Source organism: Anopheles coustani, chromosome 2, assembly GCF_943734705.1.
Source record: "Anopheles coustani chromosome 2, idAnoCousDA_361_x.2, whole genome shotgun sequence".
Lineage (NCBI taxonomy): Eukaryota > Metazoa > Arthropoda > Insecta > Diptera > Culicidae > Anopheles > Anopheles coustani.
Window position 1 is genome coordinate 89,574,685 of NC_071289.1, and position 13,951 is coordinate 89,588,635.

General features: G+C 45.4%; 1 protein-coding gene across 1 annotated transcript in view; it reads right to left on the reverse strand.

Moving 5' to 3' along the window:
• Positions 1-13,951, reverse strand: part of LOC131261841 (semaphorin-2A-like) — a 71,330-nt gene that overhangs the window by 865 nt on the left and 56,514 nt on the right. Inside the window, exons 4-14 of the mRNA XM_058263682.1 lie at positions 12,558-12,626; positions 6,897-7,004; positions 5,819-5,956; positions 5,545-5,677; positions 3,518-3,874; positions 3,206-3,434; positions 2,807-3,143; positions 1,367-1,683; positions 1,188-1,296; positions 1,034-1,103; positions 39-963 (exon numbers count right to left, since the gene is read on the reverse strand). Of these exons, the coding sequence (XP_058119665.1) occupies positions 1,041-1,103; positions 1,188-1,296; positions 1,367-1,683; positions 2,807-3,143; positions 3,206-3,434; positions 3,518-3,874; positions 5,545-5,677; positions 5,819-5,956; positions 6,897-7,004; positions 12,558-12,626 (1,860 nt within the window). The 3' untranslated portion in view covers positions 39-963; positions 1,034-1,040. The remainder of the gene's footprint in view (positions 1-38; positions 964-1,033; positions 1,104-1,187; positions 1,297-1,366; positions 1,684-2,806; positions 3,144-3,205; positions 3,435-3,517; positions 3,875-5,544; positions 5,678-5,818; positions 5,957-6,896; positions 7,005-12,557; positions 12,627-13,951) is intronic.

Sequence of the window (13,951 nt, forward strand, 5' to 3'; positions counted from 1 at the left end):
TAAATGCATTTCATAGACATATTTTATCAAATTCTCACCTTATTTAACTGTTGTGTCTCGTTGATTCGCACGCTTTCGGTTGTTCATGTTTGCAGGCGTCCTCTAGCAAGCGTCGCGTGGCTATGATGTTTCTAATTTCCAACCCTGTTTTCTCCATGTACTGAACTGCTGCATTCGATGTACAAGCCTCCTTCACATGCAGGCGTGCCCCAAAACCCGCTGGCTAATTTCTTACTATTAAGCATCTATTTTGTTTCCTCCACGAAGTGCTCCTCTATCACTCTACTACGGGTTTACTACTACGCTACTTCGGTTCTCCACTCTGCGCCGATCGTCTGAGATGGATTGTTTCGGTTAAGGTGAGTGTTTGTTCACGCCACTCTACAATTCTCTTAAAATTCTTTGTTAGTTCATCTGTTTTTTTTGTGTTTAATTTGTCCTAGAGTTGGGTTTATGGTTGTGTGTGTTTGTGTGTTCGTGTGTGTGAGAGTGTAATGTGTAAGTTTTCGTTTCTTACTACCGCTGCTTGAATGTTTCCTCATGTCTGCTAATATTTTTGCTAATCAACTTTCGACGTATGCTACTCACAACGGGATTGGTTTGCTTTTACTGCCATCCTCTACTCTCGTTTAGCTCGCTATATTTTATTAGTTTTTGTTTTACACGTTGCTCATTCTATTTCACTCCTACATTTCTCTTCGCTTTCCAACCTTTTTTTCCATCCTTTTTTCCACCTTTTTGTTTCTAACTCATTTGTCATGTTTATTTTGTTTTGTTTGTGCATTGTCATAGGATTTACTCCACTTATCACAGACATTGTTGTTGTTGTTGTTGTTCATGTTAAAATATAACTTCCTATCCACTTTTCTCTCGTCCTCACCCCCAAACGGTCCGATTGCTTGCCGGTGCGGATTTTGGCCGTGACGCTGAAGCTAGCGGGGTGTAATTTAACGTGTTTTGGTCCTGCAAGGGATGAAACAAGAGTTTAATGAAAGTACCCCAACGTGGTGAAATGTTTGACTCGAGTTCTTACCTTATCATCAAACGTTGGAGTTGCTCTGATAAACGTCCAGCTCGTTGTCCTTCGGATTCGTCGAGCATTGCTGTGGATTGGAAAAAAGGAATGTTTAGAACCAAATCTTTCAACTTGTTTGTTAATCGTGAAAGGTTGTGCGCTTGCGACGTACCGATTGCTTCGCTTCCCAGCGCTTCAAGGCGGATTTGTAACGCTCAAACTCGTGGCACCAGTCGGAGTAGATTTTCTGATAGTCGTTCCCTTTGCTGGGCGCCGTACAGCTGTTGGTTTTGTGTTCGAATGAGAGGTTAGAAGGGAAGGTATTCAGCTTGCCCGAAGCCTTCAACTTACCGATGGGCATCGACAATCAGGCTGAAGCTGCACAGCAGCGACCCGCCGAGATAGCAATCGTACCGGCCACCGTCCGACTCGTTGATCGCAATCACCACCAGGCCGCCCTCGGACGTCTCGATGTGCTTGGTGACGCTGTAGCGCACCTCGTAGCGGCCCCGCTCCTTCGAATGGTGGTACCAGGTGACGGGCTGGTACTTCAGTATCTCCGGCACACGCGCGAAGCACCCGAGATGGACGCTCTGCCCAAACGTGACAATGATTTTCTTCCGCATCACGTTCGTGTCGCAAATGTCGGACGTCCGGTTGCCAACATCCTGCAGTGGATAGAGAACAAGAGCACGACGGGGGGTGGTTTGATGAAATCGGTGCCCAAACTGTGTCCCAAAAACCCGATCCCATTATAAATCCCATCATCCCCATGCGGTGAATCACCCACCGTGGGATTCGATTTCGTCAAATCGTCGGTTTTCGAAATCGCGATTAAATTTAGTATCGCTTTTTAATGCGATTAAAACGCTAGATAATCAGCACTCTCTAATTTAAGTCCGCACCCTCTTCGGCACCCTTTGGCCCGGTTGTGGGAGCCGTTACCATCCCAGGAGAGCTTATCACCCTTTCGTCCCTTTCAATTAACAATACATTATGCTTCGTCGTCCCCGGCGATGTGGCGCCTTCCCCGACCCGAGAGTGGTTGACGATCATGGTTATGACCCAATTCTAAAAATCAATTTCATCGCAATGGATTGAACTCCCAGCGCCTCGATAGCGCACCGGTGTCGGGTTGGAAGATTGGATTATTTTTTGCTCGGCCCTCGGGTTTTCCTCCCCGGTGCCGGGGACTAATGTATCGAGCTGGGGGAGTAATTATTCTAATCATTACACCTTCTGCTCGGACTCCCCGCTCCCAGGGGATCCCCGATCATCGCCCGGGAGGCACACGTGAATTTCGCACTGACCCCTCTGTGGACCAAAGGGGGCAATAAAATTGAAATCGATACTAATAAATATGTGAGCGAGAGTTTCAGGTGCGTTCGTGCGTGCGGTCTGATTGCGTACTAATGGAATCGAATGGCCATCAAATCGGTGCCGGGCTGTACGTGCCACAGGCACGGGATTTTGGAAAAGGTTTGCTCCCACGACCTAACGAATGAGTTCAATTATTTTTTTCCTCCCCCGGTTCAAACTCTCCCAGGTCCATGGAGAGTGTGGTCTAATAATTTCGAAAATGTGATTCATTTGAAATCGATCTGATTGATTTATTAGCGTCACCGATTCGCTTTGCCAACCTGGGGGAAACACTGACGCTGTGTGATAGACCTTATGACACTTTTGTGGTATTCATTTCTATATCAATAAATTTGTCAAACCCTTTGAAGAGAGCAATGTATAAGGGAGATACATTTTTGAATTCTGAACACAATTTGTGAGCTACAATACCTGCAAGAAACCGAGTTGGTACGGTCGACAGCTGGCACTGTCCCGGTCCCATCCACAGTACGGATCCTGCACGCAGCGGTAGCAGCTGTCATACCGTCGGTTGCACATGACCAGATCGATCTGCTTGATGCGCGAGTCCGTGCCGATGTAGAGCGATTTGTAGCGCTGGCTGAGTCGCATCACCTGGATCGGTTCGTTCGGTGCAACGTCGAAGATGTCCAACAGTTTCGCCCTCGACTGTCCGTCGTGGAAGTACTGGACCACCTTGTAGATGCGACCCTCGTTCGTGGCCAGATAGTACACCAGATACTCCTGGTTCAGGATGTCGATGCTGATTCTGAAACGAGCCGAGCGTTAACCGAGGCGTTGGTTGGACTGGAGGTGCGCGTCGGTACTTACTTGTCCACGACCAGCTTGGTGAGGATGAGATCACGCTTGTAGAACACTGGATTACCGTAGTCGTGGCTGATCGCGCGATCCATCAGCGGGTGGGAGCGGATAAAGTTCAGTACCGCATCGGGTAGGGCGGTCGTATCCTCCACGCACGTTCCTGGACGTGGTTCGGGGATTTTCGAGCTCATCACTGGCAACCAGGCGGAGTTGGATGTTGCTTGCTCTTTGAATTTACCTGCGAAGTAGAAACGGCACAGTGGACAAACGTTTGATAAATCCCGCACAAATCGGCCGTCGCTAATTCGAAACTTTACTTACCCGCGAATGAGGAGTGTATTTCGCCCAAGCTGAAACTGCAGACGGCCGACCCGACCAGCCCGTTCGTGCTGGTGGTGAACGTGGCGTAGAACTTGGTCTTATCCGACGGCATCTGGTACACGTCCTGGATCTCGTTGAAGTAGAACGGAAACTCGCCCGAGATGCTGCAGTTGAGCCGTGCCTTCAGGTACGTCGCCCAGTTCTGGTTGAGGATGTTCTTGCCACCGGTGTCCTTCTTGCAGACGCGCGCTACCCGCGAGTAGACCGCCTTGCCGCAGTTGATGTACTCGACCGCTATCTCGCGGAAGAAGAAGTACACGTACTCGCCGATGTCGAACGAACCGACGAAATTTGGCTCTGAAAGAAAACATAGTGCAAGGTTACAGATTAAAGTGTCTCGGTGACAAAGTATTTAACATTAAAAATGCTTGTCTTTAGATTAGTTTTATAAAAAAAAAGTGAAATCAGGGTGAACAAGGTTTCTTCATTGAAATATTCAATGATATTAAAATTATTATCAAATCATAACCACAGTATGATATTAAAATAAAAAGGATGCATGAATGAATGGATAAGAAAGGAAGAAAATATGTTTTATATCACTTTATTTAGTGGCGGATGTTCATTTCCGTTTGCTTATCGAGGAATTTAAAATTCATTGTTAATTTTGTGGCCATAACTGTTATAAGAAGATTTGTTTAAAGATTATTTAAAAGTCTTAGAGACTTTCCTACTAAAACTCTTATTCGAAGAACGGAATGGATGGTACAAAGTGAACAATGGACTCAACCGAAGCGCTCTACGTTTGACCATCGGCATGGAACACTGTATTGCCTAAGCCGTTGGCATCATCAGTCCATTCGTGAGAAGCCAGCTTATGTAATTTACCCCCGCCGTAATGGACAGGAAATCATAAGTCATCTCCCGTGCACTGGAAGATTCGTACAGGATGTGTTTGGCCGAGCGTTCATAAATCCCCCGGCGTTTTCACGAAGCCCAAGGATTAAGATCATCATCCTACCAACCTTCGAGTCGGGCGGCATTGGCCAATTAGGAGATTGTTTGCCTGTTCGGCTCCCGTTCGCTCGTTCTCCCTCGTCCGCTTGGCGAAGGAGAGGTGGTTAGGGAGTAGCCGGTTCGGTCATGGCCCGGGTGGAACGGATTGTTTGTGGTTTTTCGATTGTTGCCGCGCTCCGTCCACCCGATCGCACCATAACTCACCAGAAGCGCGCCGAATTTCGATGCGGATGTAACTCCGGTGCACGGTACATTCTTGACAGCTTTCGCGGTTTGTGGGAGGCCCGAGAGCCCCGTAAACCATTGGCATGCGATTTCGTCAAGTGCCCGGGTGCAAGAAAAGCCCGGCGTCCAATTCCAGTGCACGGGGTATGTTCTACACCACCTTGCAACACATCCTTCCGAAGCGCAGTTAATTACATCCGAACGAAAGATAAACACGGCCACGGAATGGCACGAGATCATGGCTCGAGACTGAGGAGGAAAAAAAAGGTGCCCGCCCCGGTGGATTAAGTTTTGCGAACCGAGCGGTGTGTGCATTGCGGTTTGCGCTCCGGCAAACTGTTTGCGGAACGGGCCCGGCATTTGCATCTCGAGTGCCTTGTGCACGGGTTTTGATGGTCTGAAAAACGGCCCATTTCGCTGTAATCACCAGCGGAGCCTCGGCCTTTTCCGGGGGTGGTTCGGTACGGGGGTGGTGGATGCATAAGGAGGCCTGTCACAATCCAGTGCGCAAATTGATAAATTGCTAGTGGTGGTCAGCAGCAAATGCCGTATGATGTTGTGGTGCTGCATGTAGAGTGGCTCTAAAACATTACGTTACATTAGTTTACCCCATTTTGCAAACGCAAGGGAACGGAGGTAGGGGGTAAGCTAGGGGGCGAAGTTTCGAAAGAATGATGATTATGAGAGCCAGCAGCTGCAAACGGAGGTGCTGACTTCTGGCAGGAGATCGGGCCTGTGGATGGGGGGAGTGGGGGAGAAAATTAAGTATAATAAATTATACTCACTATCCAGCCACTTGGAGTCGTACTTGAGCGTACGCTTGAAGTTGTACATCTTCTTCCCGGTGGACATCTCGTACAGATCCGCCCGGAATATGACTGTATCCGCTTTGGTGAACTCGGCATTCGTCCCGGAGTACTGGAAGAGTGAGAGTGAGGAAGGGCGGTACCAGGGCAACCGGATTAAACAAGGAAAAATGAACAATTAATATTTGGGTTTTGCAACAACGATTGCTTCTGCCGGTTGAGTCCCTATGCCGGTGGAACTACCAGTACTTACCAGGGCGGGCAGGTCTCCTGGGTTGCCCTCGTGGACGAAGATGGCGGTCGAGTTATCGATGGGATCGTACGGGCACTTTGCGACACCGAGACCCACTCCGGGGACGTATTCCGACCGAGGAAGATGTGTTAAATTTCGCTACAAAAAGGATCAGAAAGCGTAACAAGAAATAGGTTAACATGAATCTACTTAGTTGAAGAAATGTAAGGTAGAAATCGACCAACAAAACAAGTAATAAACATATCAAATGTTCTGTGTGTTCATCAGCATCGTTGAAAAAAGGCAGTTATCAACTTTATTCAACGTTCAGTACGGTGTAAAAACTCACAACGGTCGTTACTGAAGCAGTCAAGAAATCACAATTGAAATGATTTCAAAGAATGACGTCTTTACATTGTTTTCTCATTGTTTCTTTCCGAACGGTTAGGGAAGTAATTTCCGTTTCTTGTCATGTTCGTAATAGAAAATGTAAGCCAACTTGAAGATAACAGCACGAAAAGAAAAACAACCGGACCTCCACAACATCCTTCCGTCGTTTGAATAATGTTCTTCTACCTAGAATGTGGCACAATTTCTATCGCACACACACACACACACAGACACAACCCCTGATTTCGTTTGAGGTGACGAACGCATCCTTCGCGACCGAAACTCGGCTCTTATCTTTTGCTTTCGGCTTGAATTATCACGTAATTGATTTTGAAGCACACCGTTACCGGCGTTGCTCTATTTCGCGCACAGAAAAATGAGAAACCGTCCGGGTAAGGTTCTTGAATGTAAGAAAAAGTATTGGTAGATGTGAGCTACTGTTTTTTTTTTTGTTGGGAAAAATAGTTTCACGTTACGATAGTTTGAAAAACTCAATTTGTGTACCAAAACATCGAAATGGAAGCAAGGAGGAATGTGAAAGTTAATTCTTTGGAATCGAGAATTAAATATACTTGAGAACCAATGAAGCATGAGTCGATATTAAGGTAACATTGCTTCAATATTTAAAATCATCAAGAAACACTTCTCTACACTCGGTTCAATAAAGAATGAAAAACGTGAAAGTAAAGTAGTTGAAACTCTAACTTACAAAAATGACAATATCCTTCGGACTGTGCGCGTTGGTACCGCAGATGTAAAGCCTCGTCCCGTTGTCCATCGGTTGAATCACTCGAATGTGATTTTTACAGTCGAACATCTGAAAGAAATATCATAAAAGGATGGAAACATTGCATTAAACCTGCGTGTCCATAAAAAAGCAGAAGGAATTGCGTAGAATTACGCGAAATATGCGCAATCGGAACGAAATGCTTTTCCAGTAATTAATTGGTACGGGGACGGCATTTGCAAAAGGCGAGTACTTCAAATGAAAAGAAAAAGGTCTGCTAGTTCGACGAAGGACCGCGAGTACACAAGAAATGAAACAATTTAAACTGCGCTGTATAATTTATAGAAATTGCTACGAATACCGGGGGGGGGTTTTAGAACAGTTAGTAACATGGAGCGAAGGGGAAAAAAATAAGTACCTCCGACGGCAAAAGGATGCATTCCGAACAAATTGCAACCGTGATCGGAAAGCTGTGATGTTGAGTGGAACAGAGAGAGAAAAAAATGGCATTGCACTGCGACACGGACTACAAACCGGAAAAACCGTCGCCAGTCGGTCTGAATGTCAAATCAATTTCCTTGAAATGAAAGGCGAATTCTTAAGCACGAAAGCGTGAGGTTTCTTCTTTTCTGCAAATGCCCTTGTTTGGTGGTACGAAAAAAAAGGAAAAACGGCAAGCACAAACCCCCCACACACACACACACACAAGCGCAATAAAATGAAACTCGTGCAGGCACTGGAGAAAAAGTGGCGGTTCACTAAATTACAGCTGTTATTAGTAATCGTCTACGCCGAGTGTGCGGTTGTTATCCGCAAATGAGCATTAATTTCCCAACGATTTCAAGAGATTGGCTTACGAGATGGCATGAAACCTGAGGAAAGGGACTCAGTTCATTCTTTTCTACCCATTTCACTTCCATGCAAAAGCTCCTGCTTTGTCGACATGTTCGACAGGATTGGCAGTTGCGGTTGTATACTATTTTCAGTTATGTAGAAACGGTACTTTGGCCTTAGATCGGTACCACTGATTGTTATACAGTGTCAGGTTTGTCCGGTAAAAGCCCCACGTGGTCTAGTCCACGAGGAAAACCATGGTTAACGCAATGTGCCTACCTCTAACATAGTGCGACCATATCAAACAACCGAAACCGACTGTCATAATCCGTAGTGCTTCATCGACGCGTCGCTCGCAATTAAAAAAAGGAAACTCTTCCGCTAGCACTCCCGGCCTTACAGGGACATACTATACCCATGCCGGGCTCTCAAGGGCGTTTGCGTTTGTCGAGTGGATGCAATTGCATGCACTCTTCTGGCGCCGGCTACGATGCCACTTGAAGGCGCCATGAAGCAACACTCTGCAAAGGGGCCGCTAAAATGGCACCGTTTTGTGGTGCTGCATTCAGCGTCGCAAACGATTTTTCCACGCGAGTCTTAGCGATCATAGCTGGGTTTGGTTTTTTTTCTTTTGGTTGAGTTGGAGGGTTTTTCCTTCACTTTAATTGAAATAGGTACATAGATCTTTCATTCTCTTTTTGCAAATGACTGGTAGATGAGCTTAGCTGAGATCTTAGTCTGGTGGGAAAATTAATAGAAGCTCTTTTAAGATGGCGGACCTGCTTTTTTATAAAAATCGACTGAACTCCGTCGGATCGCGAATCGTAAGAGCGTGGAAGAAAACGTGAAAGAAATTACTTCAACGTCTTGGTTACGGTCTTCGCTTGGTCTTTGGCTACGGACCGACCGTGCATCGTCTTTCACCACGTGGACTCTCATTTCGGTTTAATTTCCATGTAATTAAATTTTAATATAATTACACTGCAAGCACTTTAACGATGGGGTGAAGCCAATAGAATAAGTATGATTCTTTCGCTCTCACACACATCCGGATTGCCTCACATTTTTCGTGGTCTTAGAAGGCGAGCCGGTGCCTTTCACCTTCACCTTATGCCACGTGGATCGTGTTGTAGTAAATTGTTAACAGTCGGTCTAAGAGAAGGAGCGAAAATAAAAATATATGAAAGCACACCCCAGCTTGTAACGGTTGGGTGAGGAAAGGAAAACTCTTCAAAACACCACAAAGATGAATCAAAAGATTCACAAGCGAGGACCGCGCGACAAAGAGCGTAGTCCCGAACGCCGGTGGTTGGAAAATAGTCGGTGAGAAATTGAAAGGAAAATCACAAAAATCAAGATGGCATGTCGTTTTTACGAGCACCAGAACAACATGAACAAAGAAACTTAAAACATAACACCCACACATACACGTAGACATAGAAAACGACCCTCTTAGTGCTTGTCACAGCGGGTTAACCGTGGGGCTACATTTTTCTTCCATCAAAACCGTTTCCAGCGAAACATTCATTTCGTTCACGGTTTGCGATAATTGAAGACTTTCATGGTAAAGATGACAAAACAGACCCGCTTCCTCGGGGCCGCCATTCTCTGGTTGAGTGAGTGAGATTTCAACGATGGCGAACAAAGTAGAAAGAAAATATGAATGAAATACAATAAACCCCACCATAGAGCATACCCAAATCTTTGGATCCACGAGCGGAACATCTCTACAGGTTGTGCCCATCGCTGAAGCATTTTGCTGGAAAATGTGAAGCGCGTGCATAATCTTGTTTGAGTGCTTAGTTGAAATAACGCAGTTTTCCATCCAAACAAATGAGAGCCAATTTAAATTATTTTTAAATAACATGCAAGTGGAAACAGAAATGCTTCTTCAGGTCAATTTAAGATGCGTTATCCTACAAGGACCCCTGTAGGATTGAAATGGAACCATAAATACATTGTCCAGTATTGTGTGTCTTGCTATATTTATTTTTTACGATATGATAGATCCCGATCAGAGCCGTAAATCGTGGCAAAAAAAAAAAAAAAATGAAAACAATACATTTGTTATAAAATAAGGAGCAAGGGAACTGAGAATGTCAACACATTTTCATAAAATAAAATTGAATTTTAATTTTTTTCTCGAAACTGGCACATTTTTAAAATAATGAAATCTGTTCGGTTCGAAAATAAAACAAAATCTCTTTACTTGCCGTTTCGTAAGAAGGTGACAGCTCAGCTCTTCATCCACTCAATCCGGTGATATTGTTTGCTTTTATTCGACCAATCATAATGTTTTTACGACACAAAACAGCCGTGGGCTGGGGAAGCCGAGCGGCGAGGTGGATTGTAATGTAACGATTTTCATGTTTTATGCGACGGGGAAACAAAAACGAATTTTGATGGAAAAGCGCCATTGGCTTCGTGTGACAATGCCTTTGGTGCCTTCGGATTCTCGCCCGGGAAGGTTAATGGATTTCCGAAGCAAATGTAATACGGTTACCCTTCGGTGAAGATTTGAACGGACCGAAAAGGAAGCCCACGAGGAAGCTTGATGGCCATTGAGGATGGTTTACGATCGGCCCGGCAATGATTTCGTAAACATTGGCGATGAAATATGACGTGCAAGAGTATGGGGAGTTTCGGCCGACGACGCTGTAAGTGTTTCTTTTCCGAGGCTATGTATCTTTTAAAATGAAATTCAAAACTAAAGCAAAAAAAAATTTCTGAGTATGATATCTTTTTAAAGCGAAACATAGTCAGGTGTTTCAAAATCCATGTGGAAAACATAACCATAAAAACTTCAGCAGGTAGGATGCTCGAGTTGAGCCCATTGAAACAGATCCGCCCAGAGTGCGTTATATTGAAAGCTATCTGTTGTCTTTGGGGAATATATATAACTCCAGCTCGTACCTGCTGCGGTTCGGAATAAAAACGACATTCCATTTAATGGGATCCTTCTAAAACTAAAATCATGCCACAATCGAACGAGCCTACCGTCCGTTACGCGGTGCGTTCACGCTCTTCTTCCCCTATTTTGTGACCCTTAAAAGCGAACGACCCATCAAGCATGAAACAGTTGCAGCACCGTACGTGATGCATTTAAAATAAAACGTGAATAATTTCGACCAGTGAGTGAAGCGAAGCTACACGCGTCCTTCGTCGGGAGGGTGGGAGATAACGTGTTCCGGCACGGGCGGACCCGCTGCTGGCCCTTTGCCAGCTAAAGTGCTACAAATGTCCCTACAACCCAATCGTTGACGACCATTTGCTCGACAACTGTGTTTGCGGAGGACGATGTAACGATCTGCATACGTCATTCGGGTCGTGCGCTCGGGGAAGCGTACAGCCGAGCATGCTGCCGGACATCTGCTCGAGTGCACGAACGAGACCGAGACCCTTTTGTGCACGTGTGCACACGCAGATGGTATTAACATTTTTGACTACCTTTAATGCACACGTAACACAAGGCCGCATCAGTCCGGCACGAGGAATGGAACGATCGCACAGTGAGATCATGTCCGAGGGTCGATGGCAAATTTAAGTTATGTTTTATGATTTTTTTTTTTATTGAAAAACCTTCCTGAAGCTGGAAAACAATATAATGCGTATTCTTAAAAATCCGTAATAAGGAGCTTTGAGTTAAATTTTATAGAAGAATAATGTTATTGCTATATTATCATGGATAACACTTCACACGTAGCAACCATCTCTATTGTGACAAGCATCATTCCGCTTCATGGAAAATCAAACTTGTAAGGAAATATGCCAGCGCTCGAAGGCAAACTCCAGCGAACAACTCTCGGTTCCATCGAAACTGCAACATCGGTGTGGTGACCAACGCACCATCCCACCACCCCGCCAGCCAACCACTTCTGCGGTTTCTGGTCAGCAACACGGTGGGCCGGCCATGCGATGCCATCAGCATTTTGATGTCGATATAAAATGCAAAACACATTAAACCCCACGGTGATACATGGGAGCTTGGTAAACGCCATACATCGTCATCGTCAATCGGTCGGTCGTTTGTTGGCATCCCCCCCCGCTCTGCGGAGTGTTCCGTTTCGGAAGATTCCATTGCAGATCGCGCTGAAAATATTGTTATAAGTAGAACCGACCCCGAAAGCCAGCCACAGGGACCACTTTTCGCACCGAGCACCAGGCGCCTCCATCGATGGCGGGCAATTCGCAAAAGCGTCCAAAAACGGCCAAAACTGGAAAGAGAAAACAAAAAAGGCGACGTAGCGCTACCATGCTGGGAAACCGGATCCACATTTGCATCGACCATCCGATCGGTGCCAACCCGAACGTGCTGCATTGATCGTACATTTAACGTGCCGTTTTTTGCTGGGAACCGAAGCTTTGGCAGTAGCTTATTCCTGAGCAAAACGAAGCGGCGGCTTACGACGACGGTTAGAAATTACGGATCCCCCCTCCCGCTTGAAACGTGATGCAATTTGATGGTTGGAAAATGCATTTTCGTCAAACGCAACGACCGTCGGTGAAGCTTTTGTGTGACAACTTTCCAAGCGCTCCCGAAGCTACCAAAGGAAGGTAACGCTTTCGAACCGAGTGAATGCTCCTTCTTTAATCGTACTATCTATTCAAATTGCTACAACCACCTTCGCCCTTTTCGGGTGATGGGAACAAAAAAAAACCACCCCCGGCGGAGTTGGGAAAAGCTTCCCTTAAAATGCTTTTTCAAAAATTGTCATTTCAGTGCCTATCATGAAGTTGATGGAGGAGGAAGCGGGGAAAGGGAGGGGGGGGGGGAGGCTTATCTGATGCCGTATACGAGTCAAACCTTACCTCGCTTTTTCCGCGTGAGACACAGTTTCGAATGTCGGTACCGGTGGGATCCAGCAGCATTGAGTCCTTCTGTAAGTAAAAAAAGGAGAATACAATAAAGGAAGATTCAATTAGACCGTACAGAACGTAGGAACAGCTTCGGTGTACCGTAGCTCAATTTGGTGATTAGCAGCAATATTTGATTAGATTTCTAATCTTAGATTCAATCTTGATCATTTGTACAATGCTACTATTTTTTCAGATTTTGCAAACAATTGATTTAACAGAATTCTTGCTTTCAAAGAAAAGAAAGCACAGTAGAAAGCTTCCGGGTAAAGGCGGAATACAATCCGATTATGATACAACTGTCAAACAAAGCCCTCTTTGCAATCAGATTGCGGCAGCTTGCATCGGACAAACAAGCATCCCACAGTAAATATCTATTTTCATTGTGCTAATGGGTTGTATTAGGAATATGGCCCGTCCTGCCCCAAACGGACCCCTAATAAGCCCTAATTGATCCATAAGCTTCCCCCGAAGCTTTCCGATACGGCAACACAGCAACAATCAAACCTCGAAGTACGAACGAAGGGGGGGTCGAACTAAATGTGTTTGCAAATATTTTTACTTGTTGGTTTTAATATCACAAGGATTTTGCTGAGTCGCTGGTCCAGAGATGCCATCGTCTAATGACTTAATTTGACCCCTTCCACTGATTTTATTTCACTCTCGAAGCCCTTTGTACCTTATCGACCCGAGCACAATTAAGTCGGTTACGAACGGGGAGGGCGTTTTTCTTTCCTTTTTCCCGTCTGCTTACGCTCTACAACAGAGAGTGAGTGGCTTTTGCAAGGTCACCCAAGATTCACACGGCTCACGAAGATCAGCGTAACAAAATGGAAAGTTAAGTCCCTGTGTGTTTGTGAATGTACCATTTTGCGCATGGTTTGGCCCGGTTTGCATTGCCAAAAACATTGTGCCAGCAAGCAGCCCTAAGGTGGTTTTCCATCGGGAAAGTATTTTCCAAACCACGGGCGGGCTTAGCGTGGAAAATTGAAATAATTAAATCGAAATCTCTATTGCCAGCGGAGGCTCGTTTGGAACGATTCTATCAGAACTCCGTTTTCCCGCGGCGGTCCAGAAATTTTAGGAACAGGCGACAAAAATGAAATTGTGTCTTCTCGTGCTTTGCGCTAAACATGTGCGTTTGAGTGTTGTTCTTGTTCGGGAAAATGTTTGTGAACACAGCAGTAGGCGGGAAGGAAGGGTAATACTATAAAAAATGTTCCTAATGGCCAATGAAGTCGAGAAAGCTCTTCTTCGTTCACTCCATTGGTAGAGGGAGCTAGTGATAGAAACCGCTATTACGTAAGGTAGCAAAAACAGAACGAGAAAAAGACTTCTCGATTCATACA